The sequence below is a fragment of the Chlorocebus sabaeus genome, chromosome 12 (genome assembly GCF_047675955.1).
Source record: "Chlorocebus sabaeus isolate Y175 chromosome 12, mChlSab1.0.hap1, whole genome shotgun sequence".
Classification (NCBI taxonomy): domain Eukaryota; kingdom Metazoa; phylum Chordata; class Mammalia; order Primates; family Cercopithecidae; genus Chlorocebus; species Chlorocebus sabaeus.
Genome location: NC_132915.1, coordinates 79127295 through 79147843, shown reverse-complemented (window position 1 = coordinate 79147843; position 20549 = coordinate 79127295). Strand labels below are relative to the sequence as shown.

At 44.6% G+C, this 20549-nt stretch overlaps 1 protein-coding gene and 1 long non-coding RNA gene across 5 annotated transcripts in view; one reads left to right on the top strand and one right to left on the bottom strand.

Moving 5' to 3' along the window:
* EPB41L4B (erythrocyte membrane protein band 4.1 like 4B) overlaps window positions 1-20549 on the top strand; it is a 152833-nt gene that overhangs the window by 90894 nt on the left and 41390 nt on the right. For both annotated transcript variants that reach the window (XM_007968475.3, XM_007968474.3), the window contains exons 16-17: window positions 14222-14445; window positions 18086-18204. In XM_007968475.3, the coding sequence (XP_007966666.3) occupies window positions 14222-14445; window positions 18086-18204 (343 nt within the window). The remainder of the gene's footprint in view (window positions 1-14221; window positions 14446-18085; window positions 18205-20549) is intronic.
* LOC119618806 (uncharacterized) lies at window positions 3256-19055 on the bottom strand. 3 transcript variants are annotated; one of them, XR_012094854.1, is made up of 5 exons: window positions 18716-19055; window positions 18377-18567; window positions 16327-16474; window positions 14266-14387; window positions 11338-12735 (listed from the first exon to the last, which is right to left on the bottom strand). It is a non-coding gene; the product is annotated as an uncharacterized lncRNA (long non-coding RNA). The 3 variants fall into 3 exon arrangements; XR_012094855.1 differs by lacking the exons at window positions 11338-12735; window positions 18716-19055 and adding an exon at window positions 3256-3759 and having other exon boundaries at window positions 18377-18708; XR_012094853.1 differs by lacking the exon at window positions 18716-19055 and having other exon boundaries at window positions 11339-12735; window positions 18377-18708.

Here is a 20549-nt window from a genome sequence, read left to right as displayed (position 1 = left end):
TCCAGGTAGCTAATCATCATCAGATCAAGAGCTCCCCATCTAGCATGGGTTCATACATCAACCGTGCTAACACCAGAATTGCTTGCAAAGTTGATTGTTTGGAACATTTCTTGAAAGAAATACAAATTGGAAAAGTTTTGTGCCAATTAGTCTCTATAAAGGAATCTAAACTACACCCCCCCAAAAAAAATGCAATTTTGACCTTTTTCTTTTCTTTTCTTTTTTTTTTTTTTTTTTGGGACGGAGTTTCACTCGTCACCCAGGCTGGAGGGCAGTGTTGCAATCTCGGCCCACTGCAACCTCCACCTCCCAGATTCAAGCAATTCTCCCACGTCATTCTCCTGGGTAGCTGGGACTACAGGCGTGCACCACTACGCCTGGCTAATTTTGTATTTTTAGTAGAGATGGGGTTTCACCCTGATTGTTGGCCAGGCTGGTCTCGAACTCCTGACCTCAGGTGATCCACCTGTATTGGCCTCCCAAAGTGTTGGGATTATAGGCATGAGCCACCACGTGTGGCCAATTTTGACCTTTTCTGAAGAGAAAGATGAAGTAGAGTCAACCTTCTCACTAGACATTTTTTTTTTTTAGAAATAAAACCACTAAGTTGCTGTAAGAAATCATCCCTAATAGATGCAACATTCATAATGTATCACACTTCTAAGATGTCAATACAATTTTCTTTGAAAATCCATTATGAAAAAAGTACAGTGTTTCAAATACATACTGTACTTGCTGCCAAATAGTATGCTTTCCCTGAATTCAATAAGAACATGTAACAATGTATCAGTCTGTTTAGTCTCTACCAAATTAAAATTGAAATAAGCGACAGCTATTTGGGAAACCAGAATGAGTAAATTGTACTTTCTCTCATTCCTCAGTCGGACATGGCACAGATCAAATTATATCATTGAGCTGTAGTTCCTGGCATACAAATGCTTAATGTCCAAAAATGCAGTGTCTGCCACCCAGATAAGTAAAGTGAGTTACCTAAGGTCACATAGGCAAACAGCAGCAAAGCCAAAGCTAAGTGCCAACGCGTGTTCCTTTGTTGTCATTAGATTGCTCCTTTCAAACACATGGCGAAGCAATATTGCCTAGCAATTCAGAGAGCCCAGGTTACCCGGGTTCAAATCCCAGCTGTGCCATTTACTAGCTATGTGACTTGAGGAAAGCTCCTTGGTCTTTCTGCTCCTCTTTCTTTACATGTAAAATGAAGATAATAATAATTGTCCTTAGGAAGATTAACTAAGTTAACTGGGTACTCAAAAATGTTAGCTTTTGGGCTTTTTTCCTCTGTGAATATTTAAAGAGCATGATTAATGCACTGGTGTTCAGTCAGGAGGTATGATGCTGGCTGACACCATCTGCTGTAAAAACACACTACTTGAGTGAATTCTGCTGAGAGTCCCAGTTGGAGAGCCACAGTTCCAGGCGAATGGACTGGGTATGGACTAGTGGCAGGGCTTCCTGACTTTTTCTTGTCCTTGGCACACGTAGAAAGTGATATGTAGCATGCTGGGACAGGCAGACAAGACTGCTTGAAGCTCCAGGCTCCCCACGTCCTGTCCACTTACTCCAAGGACTGGAGAATAAATGGTTCAGCCCACTTGCAACCCTTCTGAGGCTTACCAATTGGAAAGCTCTACTGAGGTGCTTGTCAGCTTATCCCTGATGTGTGTGTTCTGATTAGGCATATGGAGTTGTCCCCATTGAGGCTAAAAGTAAAATAGGAACTAGTTTGTCCCAACCAGCTCCTGCAGAAGGTGTGTGGAGAACTTGTGTGCTACCTGTGAGTCTGCTGTGTGCGCTGCATAGACACCGATCCTGCCGCCAGCAACCCCAACTTGGAGTTAAGACACGTGGCATAAACAGCTCATGAGTAAGTCCGAGTTCAGGCAGCACTTGATATGTGTGCACTGAGCAATCCAGGTGAGATGCAGGGGACTTTGGATAGGGGATGTCTATTGCATTTCCTACTGCATCAGCTGGCACCATACCTATGGAGGACTTCTTGACCATCCACACATGGGCATTCTGTTAAAGGCGTGGAATCGGTTGATTTCTTGGCCTGACTGGCTGATGATTTGGTTGCTTAGGAGGTAGAAGAAACACTGCAGATATTACTGTTGTAAATTCTGGTCAGCAAGGAGGAGTGCATTGGAAATGTGTAAGTAACAAGATCCATGGAAGAAAAAAACCCTGACATCTCAGAATCATTAACACGAAATGAGTGAAATCCAGGGCTTAATTCTCCACATATTCTTTTTCTTGTTGTTGATACTCTTTTTTAAAATTATTTTTTGTGGGTACATATTAGGTGTATATATTTATGGGGTATATGAGATGTTTTGAAACAGGTATGCAATGTGAAATAATCACAACATATATATTTTACTGTTTAGAAAATCCAATTTCAAAATGTCAAAGAAAATGGACTTAAAAGGGAATATTTTTTACATGGGCTGTGAATTTAGAAAGCAAAAATAATCCAAAAGAGAAAGGCTTTACAGGCCTCTCAGATGAACCCATAATTTGTAATAGTATTTTAAAGAGTAGGAAGGTGGAACATATGATCAAAAACAAAGGGGCACAGAACTTGTTTTAAGGACTCCAAAGTTTTGTAGATGCTCACTTCGGTTGGAACAAAAAGATGAGCAATTTAATGACACCCAGTTTTGAGGATGGTACGTGAGACTAACTGGCCAAAGCAGAGCTACTCAATTTTTTTTCTTTTTCAACAAGCTAGTCACTATGCTAACTGCAGAGAGTGAAGAGAACAAACAGAAGAAATTGAAGTCCGAGATAAGAGAAAGCATAGTCAGGAAATATTTTACTGCTTTTTGATTAGCTCAAGTCTTTAGGCTCAGAAAAATGGTCTCCCAAAACACTGAGAAAATTTCCACGTGTCATTGCTGAGGCAGCATCAGTACCTCTGAAAAAGTCTTGGGAAAATGCTAGATGAGTAGATGGACAGTTTTTTTGGAAAATGAATTCCAGAAACCAGACTGATAAGCTGGATTGCAATACCGAGGACAGTTTGAGAACAGAGTCTTTTATAAGCACTTAGTAAAGGAAGCAGTGTTCACTTAGGAACAACACAGATTTGCTGAGAATAAGTCGTGCTAATCTTTCAAGACTTGTGGTAAGCTAAGAGTAGAAGGACCGTCTAACCTGATAAGTAGAATTTGTCAGAAACTGACATTTAATGGTGAAACACTAGATAATATATAAACTTCAGAAATAAGACAAGGATAACTGCTGATATTCAGTATTATTCTGGAGACCTTAACAATGGAATAAGCCAAGGAAACAAAATTAGGAATAACTACTGGAGAGGAAGAAACAAAATTCATGAGATTCTCTTCTTAAAATCCAAGTGAATTCCAACCGATAAGAGTTGTGCAAAGTGGTCAGAGGCAGAAATATCCTAAAGTCAGCAGCTTTGTATATCTATCTAGTCATTTAAAATTTAGGGGATACGGGCCAGGCGTGGTGGCTCACACCTGTAATCCCAGCACTTTGGGAGGCGAGGTGGGCAGATCACGAAGTCAAGAGATCGAGACCATCCTGGCCAACATGGTGAAACCCCGTCTCTACTAAAAATACAAAAATTAGCTGGGCATGGTAGTGCACGCCTGTAGTCCAAGCTACTTGGGAGGCTGAGGCAGGAGAATTGCTTGAATCCAGGAGGTGGAGGTTGCAGTGAGCTGAGATCATACCACTGCACCCCAGCCTGATGACAGAGTGAGACTCCATCTAAAAAAAAAACAAAAAATTAGGGGATATGTAATCATTAATAAGATCTAATTTTCAATTGTGACAAAACTGAAAAATACCTAGGAATAAAGTTATGTTCTACACCATAATGAAAAAGTTTAAAAATTCTAACTGAAGGACATTTTAAAAGATCTGAGTAAATGGAGAGAAATATGTTCCTTATGAATATATTCTTTCAAATTAATCCGTAATATGTAATGCTTTGAATCAGAATTCCAGTGGGATTTTTTGGAAGTAACTTGATTTCTGGAATTCAAGAATTCAAGAAATCAAGTTACTATCACAAAAGGAATCTGGAAGACTAGGCATGTGATAACAGCTAAGAAAAAAAAAGAAAAATAATGATGTGAGAAAGGGAATAAGATTTGTAATGTCACATATACATGTATCTATTAAAACAAAAGTAATTAAGACAGTCTGATACAGGGTTAGATAAGTAGAACAATAAAAGTATGAAGAGGCCGGGCACAGAGGCTCATGCCTGTAATACCAGCGCTTTAGGATGAGAAGTGGGAGGATTGCTTAAGGCCAGGAGCTGAGACCAGCCTGGGTAACATGATGAGACCCTGTCTCTACAAAAGAAATGAAAAATTAGCCAGGTGTGGTAGTGCACACCTGTAGTTGTAGGCACTCGGGAGGCTAAGAGGATTGCTTAAGCTCAGGAATTCAAGGCTGCAGTGAGCTGTGATTGTGCCACTGCACTCTTGCCCGGGCAACAGAGGGAAACCGTGTCTGTCACAAAATAAAAAAATATGAAGAATCCAAAAACAGGTTTATATTGTCTACAAGTCATGGGCAATCCAGAAAACTGAAACTACTCTAGGCACTTCTTACAGAGGGAATTTAATTCAGGGAATTGGTTATATAAGGGCTGAAAAAACTAAGAAACTTAATTGGACAGCGAGGCAACCTAGAAATTAGCAACAACCAGAACCTGCTTATCACTCCTAGAGCTGGAGGGACAAAGGCAGTGTTCTAGCACCCAGGAGCTAATGCAGCAGGAAGCCAGTCTAGTGGGAGCTGGAGCCGCAGAGAACTCATGGCTGCTTTCGGAAACATCACCAGAGGCATGAAGAAATGAGGGAGAAATACCCTGACTTGTCTCCTGTGTTCACCCTCCAGTCCATGTCAGTGCCTCCCATTGGCCAAACCTATGTAAAAGCCAGAGGACAGGGAGCCTGAGAAGTAAAGGTTCCTGTAAACAGAGTAAGTCGCAGGGGAGCAAAGAAAGGATCTGAGAGCACTCACGAATGTGGCAGACACATATGAAGATGGCATTGCAACTTCATGGGGCAAGGGTGAATGATTCTTTGGGTGGTCTTGGAACAATTGACTCTCCATTTCAGAAAAAGTTAGGACTTTACTTTACAATATATACATAAACTCCTGATGAGTTCATAATCCAAAAGTGAAAAATAAAAGCTGAAAGTTCACTCTTATGCCAACGTGGAGCTCAGGGAAGTCCCCTCACCAGTGAGCATGCATTGCCAACTTCAGGCCTTAGCACATGCAGTGCCCTCTGCCCAGACCACCCTGTGCAGTCCCTCCCCCAGCCACTGCCATCATCCTTCAGGAGCCAGGACCTGCTTCAAGCATCACTACCCCAGGAAGTCTTCCTTGTTGGTTCCAGGTGGGTTGGGCACCCCTATCCCATGTATTAAGGCAGCAGTGAGCTCTTTGAAGGCTGATATGGTTTGGCTGTGTCCTCACCCAAATCTCTTCTCGAATTGTAGCTCCCACAATTCCCAAGAGTTGTGGAAGGGACCTGGTGAGAGATAATTGAACCAGGGGGCAGCTTCCCGTATATTGTTCCTGTGGTAGTGAATAAGTCTCACGAGATCTGATGGTTTTATAAGGGTTTCCCCTTTCACTTGGCTCTTGTTCTCTCTTGTCCACCACCATGTGAGACGTACCTTTCACCTTCCGCCACGATTGTGAGGCTTCTCCAACCATGTGGAACTGTGAATGTATCAAACCTCTTTCTTTTGTAAATTGCCCAGTCTTGGATATGTCTTTATCAGCAGCGTGAAAACGGACTAATACAGGACAAAGATAACATCTCATTTGTCTTTACCCTTGTGCATGGCACAGTACCAGGCACAAGAGTTGGCCCTCAAATGCATACCAAATGCACTGATATTTCATTTTGTTCTCTGTCTAACCAGTGTTAGTTGAGCACCTGCTATGTGCTTAGTGCTTTTCTTAGCACAGTGGAGGACACAAAAACATGTGATTTGACCGTCTCTGTTCCTACAGAGTTAACTATATGGCTGGGAAGACAAGATACATACACAAGGATGTCTTAGCTGGGGGGTTCTGAGGAGGACTTGGATTTTCCTGATGAGTGCACTTGCTGCCTTAAATAGAAGCCAAGACAGATGGGAAGAGGCAGCAGATGGGCAGCACTTGAGGCAGCAAGCAGAGAGGCAGGAGTCCTGGACTATGTCCCAGGATCAGGCAGGTACCTGCTGTGTGACCTGGTCACCTCCCTCCCCATAGAGAGCCCCCATCCCCCTATATGCAAAATGAGGAGGTTGGATTACTATAGCAATGGTTCTCAGCCCTGGCCACACATTGGATTTAGAGATAGATTATGGTGTAATTAGTCTGGGGAAGGGCCTGAGCATTGATACTTTTCAAAACCTCTCCTTGTGATATTTTTATCAGCTTTATTAAGATATACATCAATTGTACAACTTAATGTTTTTTAGTATTTTCACCAAGTTGTGCAACCATCACTGCAATATAATTTTAGAACATTTTCATCACCCCTAGAAGAAACTTCACACCCATTAGCAGTCACTCCCCCTTCCCTCTGCCCGCCGTCCTCCCTATTCCTAGGTAGCGGTAATCCACTTTCTATCTCTATGTATTTGTCTATTCTAGATGTTTTATATAAATGGCATCCTATAATGCTTGGCCTTTTTGTGTCTGACTTCTTTCGTGTAGCATATCGTGTTTTCAAATTTATCCATGTCATAGCCTGCTCAATGTTTCATTTCCTTTTGTGGCTGAATAATATTCTTTTGTATGGATAGACCATGTTGTATGGATAGACCATTCATCAGTTGATGGATATTTGGGGTATTTCTACTTGTTGGCTCTTATGAATAATGCTGCTATGAACATTCACATGTCAGTTTTTGCACGGACCTGTTTTCATTTCTCTTGGGCATATACTACAAGTAGGCTCACTCAGTCATATGGTAACTAATGTTCAACTTTTTGAGGAACTGCCAAGCTGTTTTTCAAACTGGCTGCACTATTTTGCATTCTTTCCAGCAGTGTATAGGAGTTTTCCCCTGGTTATTTTATTTTATTTTATTTTATTTTGTTTTATTTTTGAGACAGAGCTCCTTCTGTCACCAAGGCTGGAGTGCAGTGGCTTAATCTCGGCTCACTGCAACCTTTGCCGCCTGGGTTCAAGTGATTCCCATGCTTCAGCCTCCAGAATAGCTGGGATTACAGGTGCCCACCACCACGCCTGGCTAATTTTTGTGTTTTTAGTAGAGACAGGGCTTCGCCATGTTGGCCAAGCTGGTCTCAAACTCCTGACCTCAAGTGATCCACCCGCCTCGGCCTCCCAAAGTGCTGGGATTACAGGTGTGACCCATTGTGCCTAGCCTCCCCCTAGTGACTTTAATATGTATCCAGGGTTTAAAACCACAGAACTGGATGATATCTGAGGGGCCCCATTTCTAAAATTCTGTGATTTCTTATCCAGGATTAGATCCCCAGGGCTCCCCCGGAAAGCCCATGTTGCTCAGAGCAGGGCAGAGCTGTAGAGTCTGTGAATGGCTTGTTGGAGCACTTGACCACTCAGCCTTGTTTCTGAGAGAAAGCCATGCCCAGCATTGGTCACAATTCTGATGGTAGATTCCAGAGGATACCATTATGCCATATGCAACAATTTGTTTTTTTGAGACAGGGTCTCACTCTGTTGCCTAAGCTGGAGTACAGTGGCTCAATCTTGGATCACACTGCAGCCTGGACCTCGCAGGCTCAAGCAGTTCTCCACCTCAGCCTCCTGCGTAGGTAGGACCACAGGTGTGTGCCACCATGCTGGGTTTTTTGTTGTTGTAGAAATGGGATCACCCCATGTTGCCCAGTCTCGAACTCCTGGGCCCAAGCAGTCCTCCTGCCTTGGCTTCCCAAAGTGCTAGAAGTACGGGTGTGAGCCATCAAGCCCGGCCCAGCATGCAACAATATTGACTGAACACCACATGTTTGGTAGTCCGGCAGTCCAGGATCAGGGAGAGGAGAGGCTCTGCTTGGGGGTACATATGGGATTAGGCAGGGCTGGAAGAGCCCCTGTGACCTCACTTGTTCTGCAAGCAATAAAGTCTGTTATGACTAGGCCGCAGTAGGAACACTAGCTTTTCTGGAGTTGGAGGCCAAATGGGAAGTGGGTCTTCCCCTGAGAAAAAGGAAGAGAAGGGGGCACCAGCAGCTTCCTTGCAGGAAAACTGAAAATTAACCATTAAAGCGCCTAGCACAGTGCTAGGCACATAGCAGCCCCTTCTTCCACACTAGATTTCTTTTCAACTGCCAGCTCCTAAAAGCAGAGACTGAAGCCTACATCTGTCCTCTGTCACCCACCCTGAAAACCAGGATGTGGGACCTCCTTTCCAGAATGCCAGGAGTCTCATGAACCTCAGTCTCTGGGGATGGTGAGTGTGCAGCTGGCCTCATCTCCTGGGCCTTAGCCAAGGTCCCTGAGTACTGCTGGACCTTCTAGGGTGGGCTTGACCTCTGAGGTCCCTATGAAGAGGGAAGATGCACAACCTAGTGAATGTCATTTACATTGTAGTCTGTGAGTGGCATCTCCAGGAGTTCCGTAGGGCACAATCCATGAAGCCATGAGCAACCCCACAAAACTTCTCCATGTTAAAATCTTCAGGATGATTCCCCAGGCGTGTGAGCTGAGAAAGCACCCAGGTCATTCTACTGCTTGCTTGGGAACTTTTGCTCTTTGAAAGACCTTTGACCTGAGCAGATTTAGGCAGCTTCAGGCAGCTTCTCTGACCCTCATCTATTTCTCTTTTTATTTGTTTCTTTCTCTGCCTCTCTCCAAAGTAGCTATAAGATGAAGGCCACACATGCATATTTTATTTGACATATTATGAAATGCACTTTCTCACTCCCTGTATATATATCTTTTTACTGTTTTAACTCTTCACTCTGGGTTTCCTTGAAATAAAAAAGTTTTAAATACCACTCACTTTTAACTTGGAAAGACAAATGCACGATACCACTGTGCTCCTCCAAGTCCATGGCAGACATCAATAATCAATCACAGCACTCTTTCCCCCTGAGCTGGGCACAACCTCAGACTCCTTCTGAATCTTGCACTCCAAGCAGAGAGTGAGAATCAATTGGAGCTGGCATGACAGATGATATCTATTTGCCATCCCTCAGGAACTCTTACTCAAAGCTTTCCAACTCCACCTCCAGCCCTGAATGTACGCCAGATCTCTGCTACAAGACATCTTTCCCTTTGGGTGTTCATTCTCACACTCTTTGTTACCCATGTGACGCTCGATCATAATTTTCTCTGCTCAAAGCAGCTCTCATTCTCCACCTCATTTTTTTCTATTAATGACATGCCATTTGCCTGGTCCTCTAAGCTAAAAAAAATTTGGAGTTTTCTGACCCTTCCATGTCTCCATGTTCTCCCTTTCTCAAATCCAGCTAGTATGCCTATCTTTTCCTTTTGATGTTTCTCTGATTTGTTCCTCCCATCTAGACAATGATGGTGTCAGACCTTTAATAGGCTGGTGGCAGCAAGGAAGAAGGGCAGGGTGGAAGATGAGCCCCTCAGTTGGGAAGCCCTCTCCAGTCCTTCCAAGCAAAGGGGAATTTTCTCTGCTCTGAGCTCCCAGTCTTTGCAGCTCCTTAGGACAGATATTATTTTCAACATATTTGCAAGACAGGAAAAATAATATTAACAGACTTTGGGGTCCACAGACCTGTTGTCAAATCGCAGCTGCACAACTTCATTAATCCATCCTTTCTTTCATTCTTCCTTCCTCCCCCTCCCTCCCCTCCCTTCTTCCTTCCACCAAATATTTATGGAACACCTACTATATAACAGGTAAAGGTCTCCATGTTTTAAAAAGGGAATCTTTTCTGTAAAATAGCTAGCACAGTACCTGAGACATACAGCAAGTACTGGATAAACAGTTGGGGGAAAGGATGATTCTCAGATCCAGAAATGTGCCCAGAAATCACTTAACCCAACTCACGTTACAGTTGAGGAACTGGAGGCTCAGAGTGACTGCCCAAGCTTCTCTTGCAAAATAGGGGCATAACTAAGACTTGAGCCCAAGTTTTTCCACTCCAACTCAGGGCACTTTTTGCTGCCTCCATGGGGCATGAAGAGGGTGGATACTCTGATTGTGTTTCAGGCTGGAGAGGCGAGGAGGGATCGTGATTGCCAGAAGCCAAAATCGTGCCTTCTTCCACATTCTTACACACACATACGCGCACGCACACACACGTGCACACACACATGCACACACATGCATGCGTGTGCTCACAGAACCGTCCTTGAGCAAAGTCTCCAGGAGGCAGCCAAGATGGGTCAGAGATGCAGCTCATGGGACAATGTAGGGGACAAATAGTGCCATTTCTTCTGGACTCTCTTATGCCTCTGCAACAGAGTCCTCAATGACACCTCCTCCCAATGTCCCCAAGTGACAGGTCTGCAAGCCCTGCTTACAGCTTCAAAATATCCCAGAAGTCAGTTCACCTCACTCCATCCACCAGGTTAGTCTAGATCCCGCCCTGCGGCAGTCTCCTAACAGAGAGATACTGGAGTCTCTCCCCCACCAGCCTCTTCCACACAGTGCTCAAAACAAACTCTCCGAAATGTAACTCCCTTGCTTAAGCCCTTTCCTTGATAACCAGGCACTCTAAGCCCTTCATAACTAGCCCCAGCCTGTCTTAGTCTCCCCTCCTGTTACTTCCCTCGTCACTTCTCTTATCCAGACATCCTGCTCTTTCAACCACCCTTCCTTTGCTCCTACTATTCCTTAGGCCTGGAACAGCCGTTTCTACCTTTTCCACCTAAAAGAAATTCTACACACAAAAAAACAATGACAAAATAACACACCACCTCTGATTTCGAGCATGTGGGTTATTAATTGGAAAAATCTAACTACTTCAAGAAATAAATAAATAAAGGCATTTACTAGACCTTATAATTGAAAAGTTCAGTGGTCATGCCAGCTTCAGGTGTGGCTGGAACCAGGAACCAAAATTATATACCATTAAGTTTCTTCTCTCTCTGACTATCTCTAACCTCTGCTCATCTTGTCTTTCTTTGTGCATCAGCCTCAGTCTCACTAGGCCTACTACTCTGTGTCCAAAAAAGACACTCATGAAGAGCCCCAGCTTACATCATCCTTACAGCCAGAGCCAGCTTACCCATTACACGCAGTAGGCACACAATACTTAGGCTCACAATACTTTCAGGGACTCACAAAAAGGTTTTAAATATTTTTTAAAATAAGAAGAAAATGGATTTTCAGTTAAGGAAAATGTTTTAATATATGTTATTAACATATTTACTTTTATACAATTGTGAAATTTAATTTTTAGTTAATTTTTATAGAAAACGGACAAAGGGGCTGGGAGCGGTGGCTCACGCCTGTAATCCCAGCACTTTGGGAGGCCGAGGTGAGCGGATCACGAGGTCAGGAGATCGAGACCATCCTGGCCAACATGGTGAAACCTCCTCTCTACTAAAAATACAAAAATCAGCTGGGTGTGGTGGTACACGCCTCTAGTCCCAGCTACTCAGGAGGCTGAGGCAGGAGAATCACTTGAACCCAGTAGGCCGAGATTGTAATAAGCCGAGATCGTGCCACTGAACTCCAGCCTGGTGGCAGAGCGAGACTCCATCTCAAAAAAGAAAAAAAAAGAAGAAAAAAGGAAACGGACAAAGGCGGCCGGGCACGGTGGCTCACGCCTGTAATCCCAGCACTTTGGGAAGCCTAAGCGGGTGGATCATGAGGTCAGGAGATCAAGACCATCCTGGCTAACACGGTGAAACCCCATCTCTACTAAAAATACAAACAATTAGCCAAGCATGGCCTGTAGTCCCAGCTACTTGGGAGGCTGAGGCAGGAGAATGGCGTGAATCCAGGAGGCGGAGTTTGCAGCGAGCTGAGATCGCACCACCGCACTCCAGCCTGGGCGACAGAGTGAGACTCCATCTCAAAAAAAATAAATAAATAAGAAAGAAAATGGACAAAGGCAAAAGGGCTTGTGGCACACAAAAGTCACAATAAGGCCCTGCTTGCCTGTCACAAAGAAAGAGAGAACCTTTCTTTCAGTTTTCGTGTGTTAAATCTTAGGGAAAACTCTGATTGTCCCTAATTGGATCACATTCCAGAACACACGCCTGCGAAGGATGCAGGACTCTGATTGGCCAGGCTCAAGTCTCAGGCCCGCCCCTGAGGAGGAAATGTCAATTGCATACAAACACAAGGAATGGGGCTTCCTATAAGAAAGAAGATTGTGTGTCAAGAATTGTCCAGCAAAACTGAACTGTCTTCCTCCGAATGCTCTTTCACTTACAAACACCTTCCCCCAGGAGAACTGATTGCTTCCACTTCTGCATTTTCTTAGCAGTTTGTTCTAGTATGATTGTAAGTGACTGAATCACAGAGCTTCCTACTCTGGTGTGTGAGTTCCTTGAAGGCAGAGTGAAAGAGTGGGCAGTAGAGATCTGAACCATGGAAATGATGCAGAAAAAGGGATTTGCCCTGCGGGGGAGTAGGAGGAAGGGATCTTTATCTGGGTCTTGAAGGCTGGAAGTCTTCCTGGAAGAAGGGGTATTTTCACCGGGTTGACAGATGAGGAAGGACTCCAGGAGGCACCAAGAAGTGAGAGGCATCAGGATGGGAAGGAGTTAGGGTGTGAAGTAGAAGGATGTAGCAGGAGATGAGGCTGAAAAGAGAATGGGACAAGATTGTGGGGAGGTGTGGGCTATCAGCGCCACATAAAGGATTGTGGCTTTTATCCTTCAAGCCAGGGCTCTTCACCTGGGTCCATGGAGAGGTTCTAGAGGACCTGATATTGGATGTAGAATGTTGCTTGTTGGTGTAGGGAAGGTTCATGGTATTCACCAATTTCCAAAGGGGTTTCTGTCTTAAAGTGGTTAAGAATTATTAGTATTAGGCTGGGTGCAGTGACTCACGCCTGTAATCCCAGCACTTTGGGAGGCTGAGGCGGGCAGATCACTTGAGGTCAGGAGTTTGAAACCAACCTGACCGACATGCTGAAACCCTGTCTCTACTAAAAATACAAAAATTAGCCAGGTGTGGTGGTGTACACCTGTAATCCCAGCTACTCAGGAGGCTGAGGCATGAGAATTGCTTGAACCCAGGAGGTGGAGGTTGCAGTGAGCTGAGATGGCACCACTATTCCAGCCTGGGCAACAGACTGAGACATTGCCTTAGAAAAGAAAGAATTATTATTATTAGAGATGTATTCAAGTTCCTTGAGGAAGGAGACCATGGTCTGGAATGTAATTAGAATAGCACTCTGGCAATTACTCTGTGGAGGATGGACTAAAGGAACAAGCAGAGATGGGGAGAGCCAGCAGGAATGTTACAGGAGTCTGGGTGGAAGATGACATGGCCTTCAAATGGGGCAATTTTAGTTTAAAAAAAAAAAAGGAGGTGATCCATTGGAATTAAAAGATGTTGTAAGCTGGGCACAGTGGCTCACACCTGCAATCCCAGCAGTTTGGGAAGCCCAGGAGGGTGGACCACTTGAGCCTAGGAGTTTGAGGCCAGCCGGGGCAACATAGCGAGATCCTGTCTCTACAAAAAATTTTAAAAATTAGCCAGGCATGGTGTCGTATCCCTGTAGTCCCAGCTGCCTGGGAGGCTGAGGTGGAAGAATCACTTGAGCCTGGGAGCTTGAGGCCACAGTGAGCTGTGTTTGCACCATTGCACTCCAGCTGGGCAACACAGCAAGACCCTGTCTCAAGAAAAAGATGTAGCAGTGATGTTAACTGGAGCTTTCTGCATGTTGTGGGTGACAGAGAGGAAGAGAAAGTGACCCCAAGACTTCTACTTTACATTATGATCTTGTCATAGGATTATTTACTAATGATTTTTATTATTGTTTTTACCTCTTCCTCTCATTTAGAGAATGCCTTTAAAAAAAAGAAATGAATGTTATTTCATTTAATTTCAAATACTTCTTTAAGGTACAAGATTTAAAGTCTCTGATATATACAAACTTCTACTTTGTTCTTTTTCTTTAAGTATAATATTACCATTGTACATACTTCATAATAACTATGGATCTATTTATTGAATTTATTTCTTTCCGTGTTTAATGCCTAGAAAACATATTTGAAAGTACACAGAGGACTTGCAAGGCATTTTGCTTTTCTAAATCCTGACTGTGTCACCCTCCACAGCTACCCGCTCCCTTCCCCAGTGCTCAGCAGCTCAGACCGGTTACCTTTTGGCATTGAGGAGAATGGGGGCACGCCGTTCCTCACTGCAGCTTCAGGAAGGCATCACCACCAGCACCAGCACCAGCATCCGCACCAGCACCACTCAAACTACAGCCTCTCACTGACCCTGGAGAACAAAGAGGGGCCTCTGAGGTCCCCAAACTCCAGCAGCAAGTCCCTTACAAGTGAGTAGGCATGGAGGGGGCAAGGCAGGAGAAGGGGGAGCAATGCTGCTGGGCATGAGACTTCCCTAGATTCTTAAGACAGACCCTTGTGGTGCAGCACACAATGGTGGTCATGTTATGCTGGGCTACCAGGTTTGGGCCAGAGTAGACAAGAGCCTTATGCATTTGAGTAGAAGCACTTTAGGGATTGTGGCTTACCAGTAAACTCCAATTTCATCACAGGGTCACAGTTCTCCACATCCTTTTTTTTTTTTTTTTTTTTTTTGGTCTTTTCTTTTCTCTTCTTTTCTTTTTTTTGAGATGGAGTCTGGCTCTGTCACCCAGGCTAGAGTGCAGTGGCACAATCTCAGCTCACTGCAACCTCCCCTTCCCAGGTTTAAGCAATTCTCCTGCCTCAGCCTCCTGAGTAGCTGAGATTATAGGCATGTGCCACCACACCCAGCTAATTTTTGTACTGTTAGTAGAGACGGGGTTTCACTATGTTGGACAGGCTGGTCTCAAACTCCTGACCTCAGGTGATCCACCTGCCTCGGCCTCCCAAAGTACTAGGATTACAAGTGTGAGCCACCACACCTGGTCAAGAAGTGAAGGCTTTTGAAAAGTGATTAAGTCATGAGAGTTCCACTCTTATGAATACGTTAGTGCCTTACAAAAGAGCTGGAGGAAAAAAATTCCAAAGTGCTGGGATTACGGGTGTGAGCCACGGCACCCGGCCTCCACCTCCTTTCTTAGCAGTTGTCTGCCTCTGCAGTACCCAGCACTGGCTTGAGCAATGGAAAAGAGGAAGAGGGGAGGGAAGTGATGACTGGACTTTCTACTTTCTTCATTATAGAAAAACTCATTCTATCCCATTTTTGACATTTCAATTTGGACAGCAAAGTAGTATCAGATAGATCCAATCTGTCCACTGCTATGGGTCTCAGAAAGAGAAGTTACAAAAATAGAGAGTGAGCAATCAGAAATTTTATTATTTTATTTTATGACAGGGTCTTGCCATGTTGCCCAGCATGGTCTTGAGCTCTTGGGCTTAAGCAACACTCCTGCTTCAGCCTCTGAAAGTTCTGGGATTATAGGCATGAGCCACCGTACCCAGCACAGAAATATTGTTAGCAATATGATAGAATGAGTTTATATCTTTTAAATCTAATAAAAATATGGGCTTTGATTCTGCATGTCAGTTATTTTATTTTTCTAGAAACTCACTTTTAATATATGTTACCAAATAATTCATCTTTGGTAGACTGAGGGAAAGAACCTGTTGTTTATCAAATGTGGTTTGAAAAGTACTGAAGGCTGGATGCAGTGGCATGTGCCTATAATCTCAGCTACTTCAGAGCCTGAGGCAGGAGAATCGCTTGAAACTGGGAGGTGGAGGGTGGAATTACGCCTATAATCCCAGCACTTTGGGAGGCCGAGATGGGCAGATCACCTGAGGTGAGGAGTTGTAGACCAACCTGGCCAACATGGTGAAACCCTGTCTCTACTGAAAATGTGAAAATTAGCTGGGCATGGTGGCGCGCACCTGTAATCCCATCTACTTGGGAGGCTGAGGAAGGAGAATCACTTGAACCTGGGAGGTGGAGCTTGCAGTGAGCCGAGATGGTGCCACTGCACTCCAGCCTGGGTGACAGAGCCAGACTCCAAGAAAGAAAGAAAGAAAGAGAGAAAGAGAGAAAGAGAGAGAGAGAGAGAGAGAGAGAGAGAGAGGAAGGAAGGAAGGAAGGAAGGAAGGAAGGAAGGAAGGAAGGAAGGAAGGAAGGAAGGAAGGAAGGGAGGGAGGGAGGGAGGAAGCAGGGAGGGAGGGAGAGAGAGAGAGAAAGAAAGGAGGGAGGGAGGGAGGGAGGAAGGAACTGAAGTGGAGGCTTCGATTTTATCTCTCACCCTTGAACTGAGTCTCCTCTTTGATCTTCAATTTTCTCGTCCATGAAATGGGGTAGAGGGTATTGAGATAATGACCAAGGAATCTTCCAGCTCTGATATTGCATCAGTCTGTGAGCTGGTGAGACAGGATGAGCCGTCTAACCTTCACCTTGGGGCCACAGGGAACAACTCTGTGTCAGCTGAGCTGGAAATGGAAACTCGACACCCACTTGGTATTGAAGAATCAGAACTCTGTCCCTCATCACTATCCACACTGCCCATGCCCTAGTCCCTGCTTCACCTTTGTCTATCTAGATAACCATAACAGCCTCCTAACGGGCACCTGCTCCAGGATAATCTCCAAATAGTAGCTGCCAAAGTCATAGTTCTCACCCCATAACTCTGACCACATGCCATAAGACCTTTCATTAGCTCTTTACTGTCTGGGATAAAGTCCTTGCTTCTGAGCAGGGCCGTACACAGACCTGCATCTCCTGACCCCTGCCAAGGTCTTCATTCTTCCCTCTACTCCTCATCATACTTTAGCTACATGGAACTACTCTCTTCTCACAAAATACTCTGCTGGGTCTCGCCTCTGTCCTTTTGCACCTGCTGTTCCCTTTGCCTGGAATACTTTTCCCCACCTTGGTGAACTCCTACACGTCCCTTAGCAGCCTGTTCAAATGTTTGCTTGTCAGTGAAATGTTCTTTTTTTTTTTTTTTTTTTTTTTTTTTTTTTGAGACGGAGTCTTGCTCTGTAGCCCGGGCTGGACTGCAGTGGCCAGATCTCAGCTCACTGCAAGCTCCGCCTCCCGGGTTTACGCCATTCTCCTGCCTCAGCCTCCTGAGTAGCTGGGACTACAGGCGCCCGCCACCTCGCCCAGCTAGTTTTTTGTATTTTTAGTAGAGACGGGGTTTCACCGTGTTAGCCAGGATGGTCTCGATCTCCTGACCTCGTGATCCGCCCGTCTCGGCCTCCCAAAGTGCTGGGATTACAGGCTTGAGCCACCGCGCCCGGCCAGTGAAATGTTCTTTAACACCCGTCCTCAATTCCTGGCTTTGGAGTACCTTCCATCTTGCTCTTATAGCAATTAAATAAACCTTGTCTCGGTCTTCTTCGGAATATCTCCACTTGTGTCTGTCATCCTCATTAGATTAAAATTGTGTCTCGTTCACCTCTTTCTTTCAGCTCCCAGATCCCAGTTGCTAATGATACTTGGCACAAGTCTTAATATGTAATGAATATTTAATATTTAATGAATATTTAATGTATTAATGAGTAAATTCAAGGTAGAAGGAGAAGTAGTGGCAAATAAATCCAAAGTAGCACAAAAATAAAGATCAATGGATTTGATTTTAGGGACATAACATGGCTTTTAAGGGCCCATTATATGCCTGTTAGCCTGAACACCAATCTTTCCAGTTTGCGTGGTGCTTTCCCATTTTTAAAGCATTTATACATAAATGACTTCATTTGATATTCACAGCAACCCTGCAAGGTAAGTAATTTTATTTTCATTTTTAAATGGCTCAGAGGGTCAGAGAGGCAAAACAACGTACCCAGGGGCATCCAGCTCATGTATGGGGCACCTTGAAACCTTGACCTCAGATATTCTCATACCCTGTCAGCTGATGGGTACTCCAGGCTTGAGAGCTGCTGGAGGAGGAGGAGGCTGGCAGAAAGGGTGCTGGGCATCGGGCGCTGGCAAGTGTCCCTTTTCCCCTATATCTATCCATCCTTTCAACCTTTCCTTCTTTATTTCTCCTGGCTGCTTTGTAGAACTGAGTCCAGGAACACCTGCCTTGTTCAGTGAAGCCGCTGCCCATCTAAAGAAGCTGGAACTGGAAACTGTGAAGGCTGCTGGCCCCTGGCCTCCTCTGCACATCAACATAAACAAGGTGCCAAGGGCTGGGGCTCGGCACTGACCATGGTCTTGGTGCTAACACCAAACCTCTGATTACTACCCTAGTCTGCCTGCTAAATCAAGTGCCTTTGCCTTGGAGGGATCTCTATTCCATCTTTCCTGACATTTCTGTTCAGTCTGTCCTTTAGGAGCAAATATTTACTTACCTTCCTTTTGGTGAATTATAGCATTAGACGTCGTTCCCAGTGTTTCGCCCAACGGGCTAGATCTGTTTGTTAGTTGTCTCTCCCTCCTACTAGACCGAAAGCTCCAGAGGGAGCATCCACACTTACCGCTTTCCATTTCTAGCCCTCTGTCTCCCTCTGACAATGCCTGGCACATTGTAGATGTTCAGTAACTGTTTGCAGGAGGAAGGAAGGGAGGTATTAAGATAGGGAGGGAGAAGGAGACAGGGCAGAAGCCAGGCCCCCTTTTGGCTAGACCTATTCTTACATCCAAATGGGCAGCCTTATAAAAGCCAAATTTTATCTTAGAATGATACATACCACTGCTGGATTCAGTCGGTCATTTAGTTCAACCTTCTCAATGTCTCAGACCAGAGGAAGGGAAATGATTTTCTCAGGGTTACACAGCCCTTGACAACCTTCTCAATGTCTCTGACCAGAAGAAGAGAAATGACTTTCTCAAGGTCACATGGCCCTTCACAAGGTTGCAAGGCCTTTGAATCTCCATCCAGTGTCCTTTGCACTCCAATATGCTTCCTCGTTTTCTTTGCCAGCGTTTCTCAACTTTGGCACTAGCAACATTTTGACCTGATGACTCTTTTTTGCCGTGGCTGTCCTATGCATTGTAAAATGTTTTGCAGCCACCACACACTAAATGCCACTAGGGACCCCCATCCAGTTGTGACAACCAAACATGTCTCCAGACATTGCCAAATGTTCTCAGAAGGGCAAAATCTCCCCAGTTGAGAACCACTGTTGTACATACATTTTAATTTTTTAAATCCCCAAAGGAAGAATCTTTTTCATTCATGGCTCCTTTCTTCCACTTTAATGCTTTGTCCCTTTATGAGAGGGAATAGGAAGAATTTAGAAGAACTGCCCTGTGCAGCATGGGAAGGTTATACCTCCTGCCCTTCCCGTCCCTGACCTTTCCCATAATCCCTCAGCAGGGCGGCCTGTGGTTCCTTTGATTACTAATGAACCCCAACGTAGGTTTAACCTTCAAAGCCCTGCTTATTCACTTTTTTTTCTATACCACCCTCCATGATGGCCAGCTAGAGAGAATTCCTCCTGCAGGATGGCTCTGATAGCTGTTCAGTCAACAAATCTTTATTAAGCAGGCTTACCCTAGCTGCTAGGGATTCAACCCAATGCAATCCAATCGTGTGCCCCCGATTGGTCTTTTTTCTCTTAGTTGCCTGGTTTTCAACTTTTCTTCTGCAGTACACAAAATAAATGGTTTTAATGGGGGCTTATCCAGAGTTTGGCAAAATCCAAAAATATTTTGCAAGGAAATACAGCATATAGTGTAGCACAGAACTCACAAGCTCTATAGTGATTTGCAGTTGCCATGACTATGGTGGGGCATTGACAATAGTGGTTTGCTCTGGGTGAAGGCCTAGCTGAGACACCTGTGGGTTATCCCTGGAGGTCAAGTTACAACTCCCTTCCTATCTCCTCCACTCAAAGAAATTGGCCTGCATGGTGGCTCATGCCTGTAATCCCAGCACTTTGGGAGGCTAAGGCGGGTGGATCTCTTGAGGTCAGGAATTCAAGACCAGCCTGGGCAACATGGCGAGACCCCATCTCTACTATAAGTACAAAAATTGCGAGATGTGGTGGCAGGCACCTGTAATCCCAGCTACTAGGGAGGCTGAGGCAGAAGAATTGCTTGAACCCACGAGGCAGAGGTTGCAGTGAGCTGAGATCCTGCCACTACACTGCAGCCTGGGTGACAGAACGAGACTCCCTCTCAAAAAAAAAAAAAAGAAAGAAAAGAAAAAAAAAAGAAAGAAAAAAGAAATGCATTAGTAATCAAGTAAGCTAGAGTGACATGATTGTACAGATAATTTTGGCTTTGTCCTGACACATACACACACAAAATATATTACTTCACACTTTGAGGTTTTCTTTTTTTTGTTTTTTGGTTTTTTGTTTTTTTTTTTTTGAGATGGAGTCTCACTCTGTCTCCCAGGCTGGAGTGTAGTGGCATGATCTCGGCTCACTGCAACCTCCGCCTCCCAGGTTCAAGCAATTCTCCTGCCTCAGCCTCCCAAGTAGCTGGGATTACAGGCACACGCCACCACACCTGGCTAATTTTTATATTTTTAGTGGAGACAGGATTTCACCATGTTGACCAGGCTAGTCTTGAACT